Genomic DNA, 16394 nt, shown 5'->3' with positions numbered 1-16394 from the left:
CAGAGTATAGTAGGTGACATTCCAGGGGAGTGCTTATGGCCGTATCTAGCTATTTATCCCATTCTAAGGCCTGGGAATTACATTATCGTACGCAGCAACTGGTATGATATTGACAATCGAACGGGTCCGTCACAGTGACATCACCACCTCCCGGTAAAGACAGAAACAGTTGGAAGTCAATCTCTCAAGACTAGAAGAACAAAAAGAATAACGCCTGAAGCCCTGTCCATATCTCATTTCAAATCATCGAGTCCAAAAGGTAGAAAAGCCGACTCGGTAGTGCGGTTTAGAAATCAGGCCGAGCGAGGATCCTCATCTTCGGACAAGATACCCTGCGAAATAAGCTCTTCGGGCTGTGGCCGATTCTGGATCTTATGCTCGAGATTATCGGCCAACATGTGCTTCTCGAGTTCGCGAGCATGGGCTTGCAATGCGGGAGCGGCCGATGAGGCGGGGAGGATATTGCCTTGGCGAGATTAGTATAGATCAAGTATCAAGCATACCAAAGTGACAGAGCATGAAAGTGTGCAATAAAGAGAAGAGAGATAGAAGCGAAAAGGGAAATATACGCTCAACCAGCTCATCCTTCTCAGGTCTCTTCTCCAAGCTCTTCTTCAAGCTATCGGAAGCACGCTGGCGATCCAGTTCCTGGCGGGCAGACTGGAGAGCTCTGGAGGTGCGTTAGTGATGCTATTTTCAGCAATTTCCAGGTTTCATTTCTGGGATATGTACGGGGCCACATTGGTATCCAGCAGGATGTGGCGGTTCTTGAGATCCTGCATGCCCGGGCGGGTTTGGAGGTGTTTCTCCAACGAGTTGCGGCGCTCCAAGTTAGTGGTGAGGGGGTTTGGTCGACGGACATGGTGGATAATTGGATTAGATTGGATCTGTGTGTGAGTAGGTGAGTAAGTGAATAGGAGAGGAGATGAAGAGTAGAAGAGAGAAGTGTAGAGTGGAAAGTCAAGTGATGTGTATGTCCCACGGGTCAATCACGCGGGGAAGTCCCGTTCAGCTGTCTATACTTCATTCAGCCTTCATACTTGATACTTCATTCTTTATACTCCATACATAAGGTATCACACTACAATTTACTGGACCATGTGCACTTTACAACTGGGATGTAGATGAATCAAAATCAACTATCATAATCTCCCTCCAAAATAACATTCATCGCCTCCCATCTCCTCCGAGGGGGAACAGGGCAAAGAGGGACAATCTTCAACAAATCCATGCAGCACAGGGGCCGCGGACTGAATCCTCCACTGGATTCATGTCCTGTTCGAGGTCGAGATAGTCCGAGATCCGATCGTGGTCTGGAGTTGCCGGGGATTAGAGAGGGGAACACACTCTGCGGGCAATCAAGCAATCACAGCAAGATATAGTAGCAGCCCAGCAAAGAGAAAAGAGATACCCTTGTCCGGTTCTGGATGCGTTGGTCCAACACGATCTACGTCATCCTATCAAATGATAGAGTCGGTAGACCGTCACTCGTGTAATCAAGGAACCCAGAGCTTGCCCCGGCCACGACCGCTACCTCGTGCACCGCGAGAAGGCCCGCCTCGGCGTCCATTGGAGGAACGACGAGAGGCGCCCGAGATCCCTCGGGTAGCACCTGGTTGCGTGTTCAAGTCCACGGTGGGCTGCTTGGTGGCGCCACCCAAAGACCGGCTGAACGAGTCAGGGTCAATAGGCTGGGTTGGAACCTCAACCGAGTTCTCGGCGGGAGCAGGCGCAGACTTGGGGGCCGGCTTGGGAGCAGCCTTGCGCTGGCCACCACGCGAAGCACGAGGCGCACCTTTGCCACGACCACGGGGAACAAAGACCAGCTCATCCTCGTCGCTTTCTTCCTCGTAGGACAATAAGGTCTTGGGTTCGGAGGGTAGGGTTTGGATCTTCTCGACGTATTTGCAGCGGTTCTTGTACTCGCGCTCCTCGTATTGAATAGCGGTGCGCAACTGGAGGATGTTCTTGACGCCAATTCCAAACTTCTGCGCCCACACCTGGGTCGCGCGGTCGTTGGTAATCAGGATGCAAGTCTTTGCGGAGTTCTCAGCGTCGGGTCCGTTGTGCAGGCGCCAAAGTAAGGCGCTCAGCAGAGGGCGAAGGGCGGCCGGTGCGGTCGGGATGACGGATGCGGAGATCGAGCGCTGGTGGTTAGAGGCCTTGCTCTTCTCATTCTTGGCGGTTCCATTGCTTGAATCGTGCTGGGCGCATTCAGGACTGGTGCGAGAGCTGCGAGAGGACGTGCGCGAGCCAGGTCCACTGGGCGAACCGACGGAAGTGATCGACGCGGCCTCTGGGTCCTTCTTGAAGTTCAACTTGGAGAGGAGCATTTGCGACAGGTCGTTAGGCTCGGTCTTGGTGATTGTCTCTTTTGCGAGGGGCTCGGTCGCCTCGCCATTGGTGACTGCGTCGTCGATTGCCTCGGGCTCCTCCTCGAATTCCGGAAGGAAGAATTTCTCGGCCTCTTCCCAGCGGTCATATTGTTCCATCGGGCCTTGGAGAAGGACTCGGTCGGCGGCGATATGATCCTTGCCAGAGGTGACCCGGTCGAGAAAGCGCACAGCCTCGCGGGCGTTGATGGCGACCTGAGATCCGGCTCGCTTCAGCGCATGGAGGCGTTCAAGGGCTAGAGAATGAGTGTTAGTTAGAGAAAGCGCAAAGCGACTAAGGCTGCTTCGATTGCCAAGTGACTCACTGTAAAGAGGAACGACAAGATCGATTGCCCCGTTGGTAGTCCATTTCTTGATCTCGCTAATATTGGTAGACAAGGCCGTCTCATCCACGGCACAATGAAAGACCTTGCGCCCGGTCGACATGGTGAGAGAGAAGGTGAGATACAGGGCTGAAAGCGCCCTATATCGGAAGACTGGAAGCGTTGACCACGACTGAGAGAGGTCAGCACGCTAGAAAGAGCCAGGGAGGTCGGAGGGACATGGGAGAATGTGGGGGGAGGCGGGTGTCGGTAGCGCAAACGGATGAGGTGATTTTCACTCACGAAGAGAAGCCTGTTGATAGGAATATTCCATCCGCATCTTTGTAGTCCCAGCGGTTTGTCTGAAGTAAAAGAAAGCGCGAGATTTGATGCGCTTCGTGGGCGAGACATGCTTAGTCAGCTACAGGTAGGTGCAGGTGAACGAAGAGAAGAGGAAAAGAAGAGCGTAATTAGAGAAACGAGAGATTCTATGTTCTGGGATACAATCTAAGAGTAAAAGAGATCATGTCGTTCGTGAGCTGAGAATTCCCTTAGAGCAGTTCCTATGACACCTATGATTTCACCTTCTTGATGAGACCATCCGATTCCTTGACTCGCTGCGCCCATTCACTATTGACAATTAGTACGGTTCAATAATGTTCAAAGGATGCGAGGAAGTTGCACTTACGTCCAGCTGCCATCATACACACGGCGAAGGTGAGGGTCACCGAATTCCGCCTCGCCCAGCGCAGTTTCAATGATAGCGGCAGTCACACCAGTACCGCAAGAGCTGATGATCGTCTGAGATGGATCCACCTTGTTCTCCTCAAAGATCTTCTGCAGGTCTTCACTAGGGAGGTAAGTTTTGGTCTCAGGGTCCAGTAGCTGCTGGAAGGGCATGCTCTTCGATCCTGGGAGATGGCCAGAGGACAGACCAGGGCGAGGCTCAGGGTCGGTTCCAGCCCAGCGACCGTAAGAGCGGGCGTCCAGAATTTCCACTGGCTCAGCTCCCTCTTTGCCATAGTCTAAAGCTAGTTCCTTCATTTCACGGAAGGAAATCACAAGCCTCGAGTCGTAGGTCGGCACAGAGTACTTGGACTTTTCCACAGGAGCAGGCTCCCCGCTTTCGGTTGGGAGTCCTTCCTTCACCCAGAGGCGGTAATTGTTCAAGATGTGCACATTGGGGTGGCCAAACACACGCAGTGTCCAGCCCACGCGGGGCGCACTAAAGATACCCAGTTCGGCAGTGTCGTAGACCACCACTTCGTCATCGCGGCGGATGCCCAGATCGCTCATGGCTTCGGCAAAAGCCTCACATGTTGGTAGCATGTGTGGGTAGGGTGAATCAGGGTCCTTGATAGCGTCTAGATCGAAGAACCGGGCCTGGGGGATGCGAGAGTTGCGGAACGAGTCAATTCCCTTGCGACCCTCTGGGTCGTTAGGCATGAACCATGCTGCACAGAGGGGAATCACACGAGGTGATGTGGAGATCTTGGTCGGAGGGTTCTTCTTGAGAGCTTCGTTGAGCTGTTTGGGGGTGACTAGATACGAGGAGAAAGAGATGCTGCGCGACTGAACCTGCCCTGGGATAGACATGGTGCGAAAGCAGCGAACAGGCGCAAAGGACCGCATGGCAGTGAACGCCATGATTGCAGGAAATAAACGACGCAAGTTGTAGCAATAAGAGGTCAACTATTGCGCGAGTGTGGAGTGCGGAGAAGTGCTCACATGATTGATAAACATTACTTATCGGCCGCGGTCACTTCTTCCCTCAACACACATCATGAAGGTCGTGCTCAAGGAGTGGAATGCCATTGCGACGTGGCACTGGGATATCCCAGAAGATGAAGTCTGTGGTATCTGCCGTGTGCAATTCGATGGCACCTGTCCAACCTGCAAATTCCCCGGCGACGAATGCGCGCTTTGTGAGTGAACCTATTGATCCCAGCGTCCACGAGTGATCTTGAATGCTGACTGTATTTGTTTTCTAGTGGTAGGGACATGCGGGCATTCATTCCATATGGTGAGACTAGACAAGCATCTAAGTGAGGGACTGGTCTGACGCGTTTTTAACAGCATTGCCTGTTGACTTGGATCAACCAAGAATCTTCCAAAGGTCTTTGCCCAATGTGCCGACAGAGTATGTTCTCTCCTCACTACCTCTGAGGTTTATATCTAACTGTTTCCAGAATTCGAATGGAAGCAGGGCAACGAGTGACGGCCGATCCCACATATTTACCACGGCGTTGCGGATGAATTCGAGATACCCTTTTGTGCTTTTTTCTTTCTTTGGTGGAACTTGACTTGGTGGAAACTAGAAATTGTCAAGCGAGCATAAACAATGCGACAGTACGAAGACTTGACGGATTGACCAATCAAGACTATGCAGGCCTTGTTTTATTATACAAATTTATGCCATTGTCAAAGCATGGCTTTTCTTCACTCGAATCCAGAACTTCCGAGAATGTACTGTAATGTAATGCCGTCACAGCTCATTTGTTTCGAGTTATATACATGTAGACAGATTCTCCAGTTTCCCCTATGTTCACCCGGGCACAAAATCTGAAGGCACGCTAAAAAGCCTGCCAGGAATTGACATCCTGTTCCTCGCTCCCAACGCATTCTATACGCATGGCCCACGAAATCTAAACATCCTTGAATATCTAAACTGCCAAAAGCCTCTAGGTCGCTGTCGTGGGCCCATCCGGAAAAGACATTCCGTTTGGAGGTAGGTGTCCGCATGTCCCGCTCCAACATCCATCTAAAGAAGTCCAATCTACCTTGGGGGTTCTCTATCTATCGTTGCCCGTACAATGACGACAAAGCGTGGAATAGGATGCTCAAGCTGATCTAAAAATCCAAGAGAGCGTCAAATTATTACTTGGAGACTAAAAGCCGACCTCTTGCAGAGCCATCAGCTTGTGATCCATGATGACGAGAACAAATTCAATAGTGCGACTTCGCACGAAGTGCGCGATAACTTCAATATCTGGGTAGCGGAGCAGCTACCGCAAGTGGTGAACACGCCCGAAACACTACAGAGATTGTTGAAAGAATGCGAGAATGATCCCATCCCCGGCCCGGAATACGGTTTCGGGGCACGATTTAACTTCGCTTTATTTGTGGATGAGATTTGTTTGGAGTCATTGGACCATATGAGTCCGCCCGTTGTTAAGATGAAGTGACTTATACTTCCAAGATTGTTTATATAGTCTACGTCACGTGGCGCTATCGATAAGAGCTCTCCGCACTCGACATTCGACATCCTCTCCATGATGTAGTCCCGGCTTTGGAGATGTCGCAAAACAATCCATCTCCGTATCGGCAGCCCCTATCGTCCTCGTCATCTCGGCACTCTCTTCGCAAAGAGACCCTCTCGAGACCAGGGACAGCCTCGTCGCGGCCGAGCGATCGACAGTTAAGAGCGCCACTCCCCGAGGGCCGCCCATCCATAGACGAGACTCCTCCACAAGAGATCGTCACATCCCCGAGCCACGATGGAGCCATTGACAGTACCAAAGAACTTGAAGTCCAGGAACAACACCCATCCAAACCCACATTCCAACCATTCTTTACCCTAGTCGAAGACGCCCATACATCGGACTACTACCACCCCAACGTCCACTACATATTCTCCGACGACGACACCGACATCATCACCGAAGCAGCTCTGCGCAGCTTAAGTGCACAACAAGATGCCCTCTCCGAATCCAAGAAAGACCAAATTGCGCAGACCAACGCATCCAATCCCCACGAGACAAAAGACCCCTCAGACCCAGAAGCTGACCCGGAAAAAGCTACACTACTACCACCACCTGTATCAGGAGTCCGGGAGAATTACCTCATTCTAGACATGGGGCTCGTACCGCCCACAAATGACGCAACACAGAATCGAACAACAGACCAACCAAAGGGGGAAACAAAGTCCATGTCATCGTCACCAGCGAACCCATCTGTGCTCCCACAAGAGGGACAGTCTGGAGCGAGCAAGCATCCTCAGTTCCGCGTGACCTCCGCACAAAGCTTTTCGTCCTCGTGGCAGGTCCTCGATACGGAAGTAATGCCAGCACCAACATTTGAGAATAATACCCCCGAGTCACCAGGGCAGGGATTGATGTTGAAGATTCGCGGTACTGGTGGAATGGCAGTTGAAGTTTCTAGGAAAGAAAAGGGGGCGCATAGGCTGGAAGAAATGATGGATCAGTTTGCGAAGAGGATGGGCGAGTTGCAAATCATCATCGATGCCGCGGAGGCGGAGCCAGAGCCGGGTGAACAGCAGGAACGGCTGGAACAGGATCCTCCTGAAAATGCAGGTCAAGAAGGGATACTGGAAGGAGAAGCAGCCTTACATTTCGATTGACCGACAGTAATACTTTGATTCCGGATAACATTGCTTTGGCGCATTCTGGAGAATGCGTTTACAATTAGTCCACCATCAGACTAGTGCCAGATACCTCTTTGATTTACTTTGAACATACAATGAACCAACTCTGGGAGATAATGTATTAAGATGAATCCGGACATCCCTATCGGAATACCGATGCAAGCCAACAACGCCAAGCCAAATAAAGTTGCCATCAATTGGCACTCGAACATAAGAAACACAAGAGAATGACCAACCCACACTGTTTTCTCAGCCAACTCCAACCCATGAAAAGTCAAAGGCCCAGCGACATCGGGTATCAAAATGAAAACAATAAAGAACAAAAACATAACAGGCACCTAATCAGAGCCTCAGTTTCTAAATCTCCGGCCTGCAGGGATCTGATTCTCGCGACCCTCCATCATATTAGATATCTTCTTTGGCATCTTCTGCGGAACTTTACTCTCAACCATATTGGAGTTTGAGCGGCGACGCTTGCGAGCAGGTTGTTCCGGCTCTTCCTTTTCGGGGGTCTCGTCCAGGTCCACGGATCCGTTCAACGCAGGTGTCTCAGGCTTGCTGATAGCCACACCGGCGTCTTCGTCACATGCGACCGGTCTGGCGACGTTTAGATCGACTTCCCTAAGGCCAGTGTTGGAAGAAAGGGCTGCGGATGAGGGAACAGGGTGGGTCCCTACCTGTCCCGCAGTATCGTGATACACAAACGTTTTGGATGGGGATGGTTCAGGGGAAGTACCGGGGGATTTGCGATCCTCTTCTTCGTTGAAGGGGAGAGCGGTGAATTGCTTGGAGGTCCGGTGTCGAGAGCGGAGGCCGTCATGGGATTCGGTTTGGGGCATTACCGAGGGATATTCGTAGCGTCGTTTCTGGGGCGTTACACCTGTAGGCACATACTCTTTCATAACGCGGCCTTGGATATATGAGCGCATCTCTGAAAGTGGTTGGCGGACTTCCCCTTGTAGAGGGGCGGTAGACTGCTCCAGGTTCTCGGTATCGATATCGACATCCTCTCTAAGTTGACCAATACGCTGAGTGAACCCGTCCAGTTGTCTTTGGGCAGTCGAACGGGACTCGCGAACATTCTCGGCCATGGTATTCAGACTGCCGATGTGGGATTCGTGGAAACGGCCATTCTGTGAGCGTGCTTTGGCAACAAAGTCATCCAATGCTTCCATTTGAGTGCCCATATCGCTCATCTGGGCATCCACGATGCGGACCGTTTCCTGGTGGACAGACTCTGTTGCTCGATGAATCGAGGCATTGCGTTGGTCGAATGCCTATTAGAATTAGTTGACGTTCAAAAAGGTTGCGCTGCAGAGTAGCTTACCTCCCAATCATTCTGCATCCTCGTTTTGATCTCATCCTTAGATGCAGAAACGTCCTTGGCGAACTGCTCCTCTCTGAAGATCCATTCGTCAATGTGTCTATCATGCTGCGCAGTGGCCTGCTCAAGCGAGTCTCCCGAAGCCGAGATATCTGTGCGGAGTGTATCGAATTTGCTTTTAAGGCGGTTGTTCTGTCGCTGGTTGGAATCCTCGAGGAGTCCCCGGATATGAGACATCAAGGTGTCACGCTCGGCTTGTGCACTGGCATGCTCCTCCTCCAAAACCTGAGCAAGGTTGGACGAAGCCTTTCTATTGGCCTCCACAGTCTGGCGGTTGGCTGCCTGCAGCTCAACTCGTAGTCTGTTGACCTCGGCCTTTTGCTCATCCAGGTGCTTAGCCACGTTCTCAAACATGGACTTGAAGTCCTTGCCAAGGCTGCTGTATGATATGTGAAGCTGGGTATGGAACTCAGAGAACTCGCCAATAACCTCCTTGGAGATTCGAGCAGCCGCCGCGGACAAGCCATTCAAGCCTTCGCCAACCTTAGTCTTGACATCTTCCCGCAGGACCTTGATCTCCTCAAGAACCTCATTCATCTCGTTGTGAGCATTGGAGGTGTTGTTCTTTGCCTCTGCCTCAACCTTGTCAAAAGAGGTACCAAGAGTCTGGAGTTGAGAGCTAGCAGACTGCACGGTGCTCAATTCAGTGTCCACAAATTGATGAATCTTGCCTGACATGTCCTCTAGAAGCTTGGCATGCTGCGTCTGGAAAACCTCCATGCGAGCATCAATCTGCTGTGTAATATCTGAGATTTCACCGTTGGAAGTCAGCCAAGTCTGTCGATTGTCTGTTTCCAGGTTGTCCTTGCGATCAATTTTCGCATGCAATCCATTCACATCTTGAATCGTGCCATTCAGAGTGGACACCAGTCCCGCACCAATGCTGCGAAGTTGCTTCTCTGTCTGTTGATGGGCTTTCCGCACAGTCTTCTCCTCGTCCAGCTGTTCTTGACAATCCTTCCAATATCTGTCGGTCTCGTTAAGAATGTCTTGCGTTTCGTTGAGCTTGGACTGTGTCTCTTCGTTGTCATGCTTCAGCGAGTTGAAGTTGCCCGTGATAGTGAGCAGCTCTTGGGCCTTGTGTCGGAGGCTGGATTCCATAGACTCGATCTTCGCACGCTGTTCTTCGTTTACAATTCGTCGTGATTCACTTTCTACTGTCATCTGTTCGAACGCATCAGGTGTCATGTATACGCCATTTCGGTGCCGTGTGGCAATGAGCTCGCTCTTGAGCTTCTCGATTTCCATTCCGATATCTCGCAGAAGCTTATTCTTGGAGATGATGGAGTTGATCTGGGGTTTATTGCGAATGTTCTTGGCTCGGAAGGCATAGTCGAGAGTAGAGATGGTTTCTTCGAGGTTGTTGCGGGCAGGCGAGACAGTGGCGATGATGCATGTTTTTGTTCGTCCTCCGAGTGAATCTTGCAGGAGTCTGGTAAGTTTTGACTCTCGGTATGGGATGTGCGAGCTCTTGTCGACCAGGGCATTGATCACTCTGCCAAGAGTGAGCAGACTCTTGTTGATGAGACCAGCTTCGGTCGCCCGTTTGTTCTCTGCGCCACTTCGTCCGATGTTTTCGCTTCCAGCCAAATCAACCAGGTTCAACTTTCCTGAGCTAACATAGTCCTCGCCAGAGTCGGTGGTGCGCTTGGTGAGAACTGTGATGGTAAACACTGTATGACTCCGGGAACTCAAATCGTTACATTTCGTTGCGGCGACCTGGCGTTTGTGGCTGCCAGATTGCAATAATCTGATGCCAGAGGAGGCAGAGTCGATGTAGGTCTCCTCCATGCCTTGGACCATTGTGCTGTGTCCCCCTTTCTTTTCGTTCTCGAAAATCTTGAGTTTTGTACTATCGTCGTATGATAGCAAGTCACGCAACTCCTCGTTATATAATTCGATGAAGGAGCATTTCACAGTGCTTTCAGTGTCCTCGAGTTTGTGGAACAAAGAGTAAAGTGTGCGCGGAATGATACCTGCATCATCGGATAAGATACCAAGTGTGTCGTTCATGTCTCCTGACATGGTGTACGTTTTTCCTGTTCCGGTCTGTCCGTATGCGAAAATTGTGCAATTGTAACCTGCCAGCATCTGTACATAATTAGCGCAGCACTCAATCAGTACATAGCGACTTCACCAACCTCGTTGACAACCGGAAGCACCACATCTTCATAAACAGTGGTCTGGTCGGCGGCTGGGGAGAAGACTTTGTCGAAAGCAAATGTCTTGTTTGACACTGCGTTTGGTCCCATCGACAGATCGAGTGTCTTTCCTTTTACACCCTCTGGAGTTGATAGCACAACACCATTATTATCTTTTATTTCGCGATCGCTGCGACCGCGACAACGAACCACAACATGAATGCTGGTATCCTCGTTGATTTCCCGCTCAAATTCTCTCTCCTTTCTCTTGGCCGGCGCATTTGACTTTTCAGGGCTTCTCGGTGGGCGGGCAGCGCTGACCGCGGACGATCTCACTGATGGTGTTGGTGCTGTAGGTGTCGCATGTCTTTCTGGCGCAGCCGAACCGGCTCGTCGTATTGGTTGGCGCAAACCCGACCTCCTTGTGGTGGTCGGGAGAGTGGATGGTGGCCTTGAAGGGCCGGCCATGGTGGCGAGGCGACAATTGTATGTTGGCTGAGGGTTATTTTTCAAGCACGATAAGCCGAAGTAATCAAGTCTGCTCAAGTCTAATTTTGAGTCGGAGTGGTGTATAGCAGTGGAGCTTTTGTCTCAAACGGGAAAACATAAACAAAGCCCACGTGACACCCCTCTCACATGACTTGGTCTGCTGGCCTTATCGTCATATCTTATCGTCCCCTCCCCCAAGGTCTCCCAAGCTCTCCTCTCTTTCACCTCCTGTAAGCTCTATCGCATGGAGTTTCGTTTGCTCATCTTTGGGTCATAGAACCAGACCCCAGCCCACTATGACTACATCTACTACTACTTCGCAGGCACAAATCTTCCCCGGGAAAGGACTGGGGTTTATCAGCACGTCTTCCGTCCACCCATTTGAGTGCTTCGGCTAATGCCTTCATAGCCCTAGGAGCTTCGCTTCATAATGTCCTGACCCGAGTCAAATCCTATCCCCAAACATACCCCGCCATCGACCTTGCCTACTCCTCCGCAGATCCGCTCCGCAATCCCGTGGTACTGCAGCTACCTTCGAACGGCCTGCGTCTTCGCTTCGATGGTCCCGATCAGAGACTTCGTTTGATCGAAGTACTCGACTTCACCAGAGTGAATCTGGTCTATAAGAACCAGGAAGTGCTAAAGGGGGCCAAATCAGAACACCCAATATCTTCGCATGGCCCCAGCTTCCGGCACGTTTACAATCGCCTGTTTGGTCCTTCATACCCAGGAGAATACGTACCACCGGCAGATCAGTCACCATATGGCACATACGTCTTATCTTATCCCGGAGTAGCGTTCTCGTTTCCCCTTCAGCACTCGGCCTGGTCCGATCAGTGTGATTTCGTAGCACTGCTCTCCTCCTCGGCTGCCTTGCCAGCCACCTCCATGTCGATCTTCCAGGGATCATCATGGCCAGAGGTTCGAGCAAAGCTTTTTATACAACAACCCCAATATCCTCGCTCATCCGCTTTGATTGGCAAATCCCGGGAGTCACTTGCAGACGAGATCGAGGAGTGGCAGGTTCTAGGAGCTGCCAAGCTTGAAGTCCTTCGCAGAACAGGAGCTCCCTTAGGCATCACCCTTGGAGAAACTACTCCTCAGGACTTAATTGCGGACTTCGGGCCGCCCGATGCGATCTACCGTAAGAATGACCGCCGGATATCCATTCACCGTGCCACCGGCGCCGGTGAGCTACACCTAAGTCCATCTCCAGGCAGAGGATTTGAAATGCCAGATGCCGATCACTCATCCAATAACAGTGTTACTGATGATTCAGATGATGAGGCTGCTGCATTTGTCGGAGACCCTACCTCACTGCCCGCGGAGTGCTTTTTGAACTTCTTCCATCATGGATTCGATGCGTTCATCTCATACCCAACCACACCCGGTCCTGCCTTTCCAGACTCCGGTATACCAGACCCTACGCCACAGCCACATTCATCCCAGTTGGCAGTAACAAAGATCATCCTCCATGGCAACGTTCCAGGCTCATATCCCTTCAACCGCCACCGTCGAAGCCGCTGGACCATTCCCATTGGTGACTCGGGGAGCTGCCTATCTTCCGAGTCATCCTATGAGGAGATCTCGGAGCGGTTACGCAAAACCTGGAAAGGAGCCTACTCTAGCCCCGCCGAAGAGCGTGCTTTGCAGCGACCAATGGTCCTCAACCGCGGGTGGGGTGACAGCCCCGAGAGCAGCGTGGAATTCCTCGGTGGTTGGGAAGAGAGTACTGCGAAGGGTCCTCGGAGTGGTGCAGACGGCCAAGACGGGGGATTGGGCAATACGGAGCTTTTCGGATTTCCTGGTCTGTTATTTGAGGTGCTCAAGAATGGCGCTGTGAGCAGTCTTACCGTGTATTGATTTTCATGTGGTATTGGTACATATTTAGCTATTTCAAATGCATTATGAATTATGACAATGAATAGCTGTGTTGGTGGATAGATGCTGCTGGGGTTGGTTTGTATGGAGCATTGCAGCAAAATATATATCCAACACGAGTAACAAAACCAAAGCGAGAAAATACATTTAGAAGAAAACAGAAATGCGCATAGAAATATTAAAGCCCAATAACACATAATATGAATAAAAATCACTATGAACGTGCAAGCTCTAAGCTGGTCCATAGTTAAATATTTGAACTCCGCGCGCCGAACTTTTACTCCTCCACGACATGCTGGACAATGCCGGAACTGGCGCGGTCGATTCCCCGTTCCTGGACGTCGACGCTGAAGCTTCCCAAGTCGTCATTTCCACCTCGAGTTTCGCCTGTCGATCAGACTAAATACCTAAAACGGTGCACCGATGACCTCTACGCCTGGCAACGCCGCGAAAGACCGGCCGAGAATCCCTTCGTCCTCCACGATGGCCCGCCATACGCGAACGGTGAATTGCACGTTGGACATGCGCTTAACAAGATCTTGAAGGATATAATTTGTCGCGTACAATTAAGCCGGGGGAAGAGGGTGCGCTACGTGCCAGGATGGGACTGCCATGGGCTGCCGATCGAACTCAAGGCGCTCCAAGGTCTGCGCGAGATGGAAATTGCCGACGGGTCGGTCAGCGCAGCTGTAATTCGCAAATCAGCGCGCCAGCTGGCTCGACAGACCGTGAAGGAGCAGATGAAGGGGTTCCGCGGGTTTGCAGTCATGGCCGACTGGGAGAACCACTGGAAGACGATGGACAAACAATTCGAGATGCGCCAGCTAGGCATCTTCCGGGAAATGGTTGATCGAGGTCTTATCTACCGCAAGTTCAAGCCAGTGTACTGGTCGCCTTCAACAGGGACGGCTCTTGCGGAAGCAGAGCTGGAATACAAGGAGGACCATGTCTCTACCGCTGCGCTGGTCAAATTTCCTCTGGTCAATATTCCGAAACACCTTGCCGAGGACCCTCTTCTCAAGGGAAATGAATTGAGTGCTGTGATTTGGACTACAACCCCCTGGACGCTACCTGCCAACGCTGCCATTGCTGTCCACGAGTCTTTGGAATACACTATTGTCCAGTCTGACAACCATGGCCACCTTCTCATCGCCCAGTCCCGGTTCGAGTACCTCCAGAACATACTGAATGAGGACTTGTCTATCATTATCCCGTCTGTCATGGGCTCGGAGTTGGCAGAGAAAACTATGTATCGACCTCTGTTCAAGGGCCCAGAAGCTCAACCCCAGCCCATCATCGCCGCAGACTTTGTCACTGCTGATTCTGGATCCGGTATGGTTCACTGCGCACCAGGTCACGGAATGGATGACTACGAGGCTTGCCTTGCACGCGGAATTTCCGTATTTGCTCCTGTCGACGATGAGGGCAGATTCACGGAGAAAGCCATGCCCCTAGATCCTACTCGGTTGACTGGAAAGCCTGTTCTAGGAGAAGGTAACACCGCAGTTTTGGAATATGTCAAATCTTGTGATCAGTTGCTCGCACAACATCGGTACGAGCACAAGTACCCTTACGACTGGCGTTCGAAGCTTCCGATCATTGTTCGGGCAACCGAGCAGTGGTTTGCCGACGTGGCCGACATCCGTGGTAGTGCTCTTCGAGCCTTGGAGGATGTTCGGTTCGTCCCTGAAACTGGAAAGCAGCGACTGGAGAACTTTGTGAAGAATCGAAGTGAATGGTGTATCTCACGACAACGCTCATGGGGTGTTCCCATTCCCGCCATCTATCATCGGACCACTGGAGAGGCCGTCCTAACCAAAGACAGCGTCTCACACATCATGGCCACGATTGAAGAGCGGGGCGTCGATGCTTGGTGGACCGATAGTGGCGACGATGCTGCATGGATTCCTCTGACTTTGCGGAATGAGCCTGGAGCAGGGTATCGACGTGGAACAGACACCATGGACGTGTGGTTTGACAGCGGTACCAGCTGGGCAGAGATCGATGTCCCCACTGAAGGCCGGAGTCACCCTGCTGATGTGTATCTCGAAGGTAGCGACCAGCACCGCGGATGGTTCCAATCTGGCCTTCTCACCTACATCTCGCACCAACTCGGCTCCGACCAGGGTACAACACCTCGTGCTCCGTTCAAGAACCTCATCACCCACGGCTTCACCCTGGATGAACATGGCCGGAAAATGAGCAAGTCCATTGGCAACACTATTGCGCCGCAGACCATCATGGACGGAACTTTGCTGCCTCCTCTCAAGCCCCGCAAGGGCAAAGGAAAGAAGCAAACAGGGAACCCAGAACCTGTGTACGACGCACTTGGCCCCGATGCACTTCGTATGTGGGCGGCAAGCAGCGACTACACGCGGGACGTGGTGATTGGAAAGCAGGTACTCCAGACTGTCAACACCAGTCTTCACAAGTTCCGTGTGACGTTCAAGCTACTCCTAGGTGCCCTCGCCGATTTCCGACCCGATAGCGTTGTCCCATATGAGCAGCTGCAGTTGGTGGATCGGATTGCCTTGAAGCACCTTTCGGACATGGTTCTCACATCTCAGAAAGCATGTGACAACTTTGAATTCTACAAGGCTGTCAACACGATGAACCGATGGGCCAATCTCGAGTTCTCCGCTTTCTATATGGAAGCGATCAAGGACCGACTTTACACTTTGGGCGCAGACAGCATGAGCCGCCGGGCTGCTCAAACGACCTTGTTCTACGTCTACCGTCATCTCCAAGAGGTGTTGGCCCCCATCACCCCGATGCTCGTGGAAGAAACGTGGGAACACACACCCGAGGCTATCCGCACTCACACCGAGCACCCCTTGCAGCGCATCGTTTCCGCGCCCGCACCGGAATGGCAGGATGTCTCCCTGGACATCAGCTACCAGGAGCTGACAGTGGTACACTCCGCCATCAAGAACCTGCAAGAGCAAGCCCGCAGCAAAAAGCAACTTGGCTCATCCCTGCAATCATTCGTGCACATCGCTCTCCCTAGCAGCTCAAGCTTATTCCGCCAGTACCTTTCCGAGCTCCCCGACCTCTTTGTCGTGTCTTCCATCACCCTGGCATCCCATGCCGACCCTGTTATCACCGAAATCGCCGAGGCTGAATGGCAATACGAACAGGCCATCGAGCTCGGTGGCCAACCGGGTACAGTGCACGTGTACGCGCCACAGGCAGGTAAATGCCCACGATGCTGGCGGTATGCTATTGTGGAACCAGTGGCGGAAAATACGATCTGCGACCGGTGTGAGACAGTGGTGGGTGAACTAGAGGCAAATGCTTGATATGCATGTATACCATTGTACTATAGACTTGATGCAGTTTGAAGCTATAATTATTCCATTCTTACGCTGTGTCACCAATAACTGTAGCAAATATTATAGAAAGAACCAACATTAATAACAA

General features: G+C 51.7%; 8 protein-coding genes across 8 annotated transcripts; 4 read left to right on the top strand and 4 right to left on the bottom strand.

Annotated features, from left to right (window-relative positions):
- Window positions 1-293: 293 nt before the first annotated feature.
- N7446_008874 (RPEL repeat-containing protein) lies at window positions 294-782 on the bottom strand (the record flags this gene model as incomplete). The annotated part of the gene is made up of 3 exons (XM_058517619.1): window positions 294-466; window positions 570-670; window positions 733-782. 3 exons carry the CDS (start codon window positions 780-782, stop codon window positions 294-296), a joined length of 324 nt encoding a protein of 107 aa, XP_058371265.1.
- Window positions 783-954: 172 nt separating this feature from the next.
- N7446_008873 (uncharacterized protein) lies at window positions 955-3106 on the bottom strand (the record flags this gene model as incomplete). Its single annotated transcript, XM_058517618.1, has 3 exons — window positions 955-2629; window positions 2699-2888; window positions 2999-3106. 3 exons carry the CDS (start codon window positions 3104-3106, stop codon window positions 1497-1499), a joined length of 1431 nt encoding a protein of 476 aa, XP_058371264.1. The 3' UTR covers window positions 955-1496.
- Window positions 3107-3267: 161 nt separating this feature from the next.
- Window positions 3268-4342, bottom strand: N7446_008872 (sulfurtransferase; the record flags this gene model as incomplete). Its single annotated transcript, XM_058517617.1, has 2 exons — window positions 3268-3325; window positions 3384-4342. The coding sequence occupies 2 exons, from the start codon at window positions 4340-4342 to the stop codon at window positions 3268-3270; spliced, it is 1017 nt and encodes a 338-aa protein (XP_058371263.1).
- A 136-nt stretch (window positions 4343-4478) lies between these two features.
- On the top strand, window positions 4479-4913 carry N7446_008871 (anaphase promoting complex subunit 11; the record flags this gene model as incomplete). The annotated part of the gene is made up of 4 exons (XM_058517616.1): window positions 4479-4620; window positions 4687-4718; window positions 4772-4835; window positions 4885-4913. The coding sequence occupies 4 exons, from the start codon at window positions 4479-4481 to the stop codon at window positions 4911-4913; spliced, it is 267 nt and encodes an 88-aa protein (XP_058371262.1).
- A 1077-nt stretch (window positions 4914-5990) lies between these two features.
- Window positions 5991-7055, top strand: N7446_008870 (uncharacterized protein; the record flags this gene model as incomplete). Its single annotated transcript, XM_058517615.1, has 1 exon — window positions 5991-7055. One exon carries the CDS (start codon window positions 5991-5993, stop codon window positions 7053-7055), a length of 1065 nt encoding a protein of 354 aa, XP_058371261.1.
- Window positions 7056-7429: 374 nt separating this feature from the next.
- N7446_008869 (putative kinesin family protein (BimC)) lies at window positions 7430-11072 on the bottom strand (the record flags this gene model as incomplete). The annotated part of the gene is made up of 3 exons (XM_058517614.1): window positions 7430-8356; window positions 8407-10554; window positions 10605-11072. The coding sequence occupies 3 exons, from the start codon at window positions 11070-11072 to the stop codon at window positions 7430-7432; spliced, it is 3543 nt and encodes a 1180-aa protein (XP_058371260.1).
- A 317-nt stretch (window positions 11073-11389) lies between these two features.
- N7446_008868 (UPF0183 domain protein) lies at window positions 11390-12956 on the top strand (the record flags this gene model as incomplete). The annotated part of the gene is made up of 2 exons (XM_058517613.1): window positions 11390-11453; window positions 11503-12956. The coding sequence occupies 2 exons, from the start codon at window positions 11390-11392 to the stop codon at window positions 12954-12956; spliced, it is 1518 nt and encodes a 505-aa protein (XP_058371259.1).
- A 320-nt stretch (window positions 12957-13276) lies between these two features.
- Window positions 13277-16350, top strand: N7446_008867 (isoleucine--tRNA ligase ISM1; the record flags this gene model as incomplete). Its single annotated transcript, XM_058517612.1, has 1 exon — window positions 13277-16350. One exon carries the CDS (start codon window positions 13277-13279, stop codon window positions 16271-16273), a length of 2997 nt encoding a protein of 998 aa, XP_058371258.1. The 3' UTR covers window positions 16274-16350.
- Window positions 16351-16394: the final 44 nt, after the last annotated feature.

This window comes from Penicillium canescens, assembly GCF_028828765.1.
Source record: "Penicillium canescens strain IBT 15451 chromosome Unknown utg000005l_segment0_segment0, whole genome shotgun sequence".
In the NCBI taxonomy this organism is placed as follows: domain Eukaryota; kingdom Fungi; phylum Ascomycota; class Eurotiomycetes; order Eurotiales; family Aspergillaceae; genus Penicillium; species Penicillium canescens.
The sequence above is the reverse complement of the archived record's forward strand: the minus strand, read 5'-3'. Positions and strand labels throughout refer to the sequence as shown.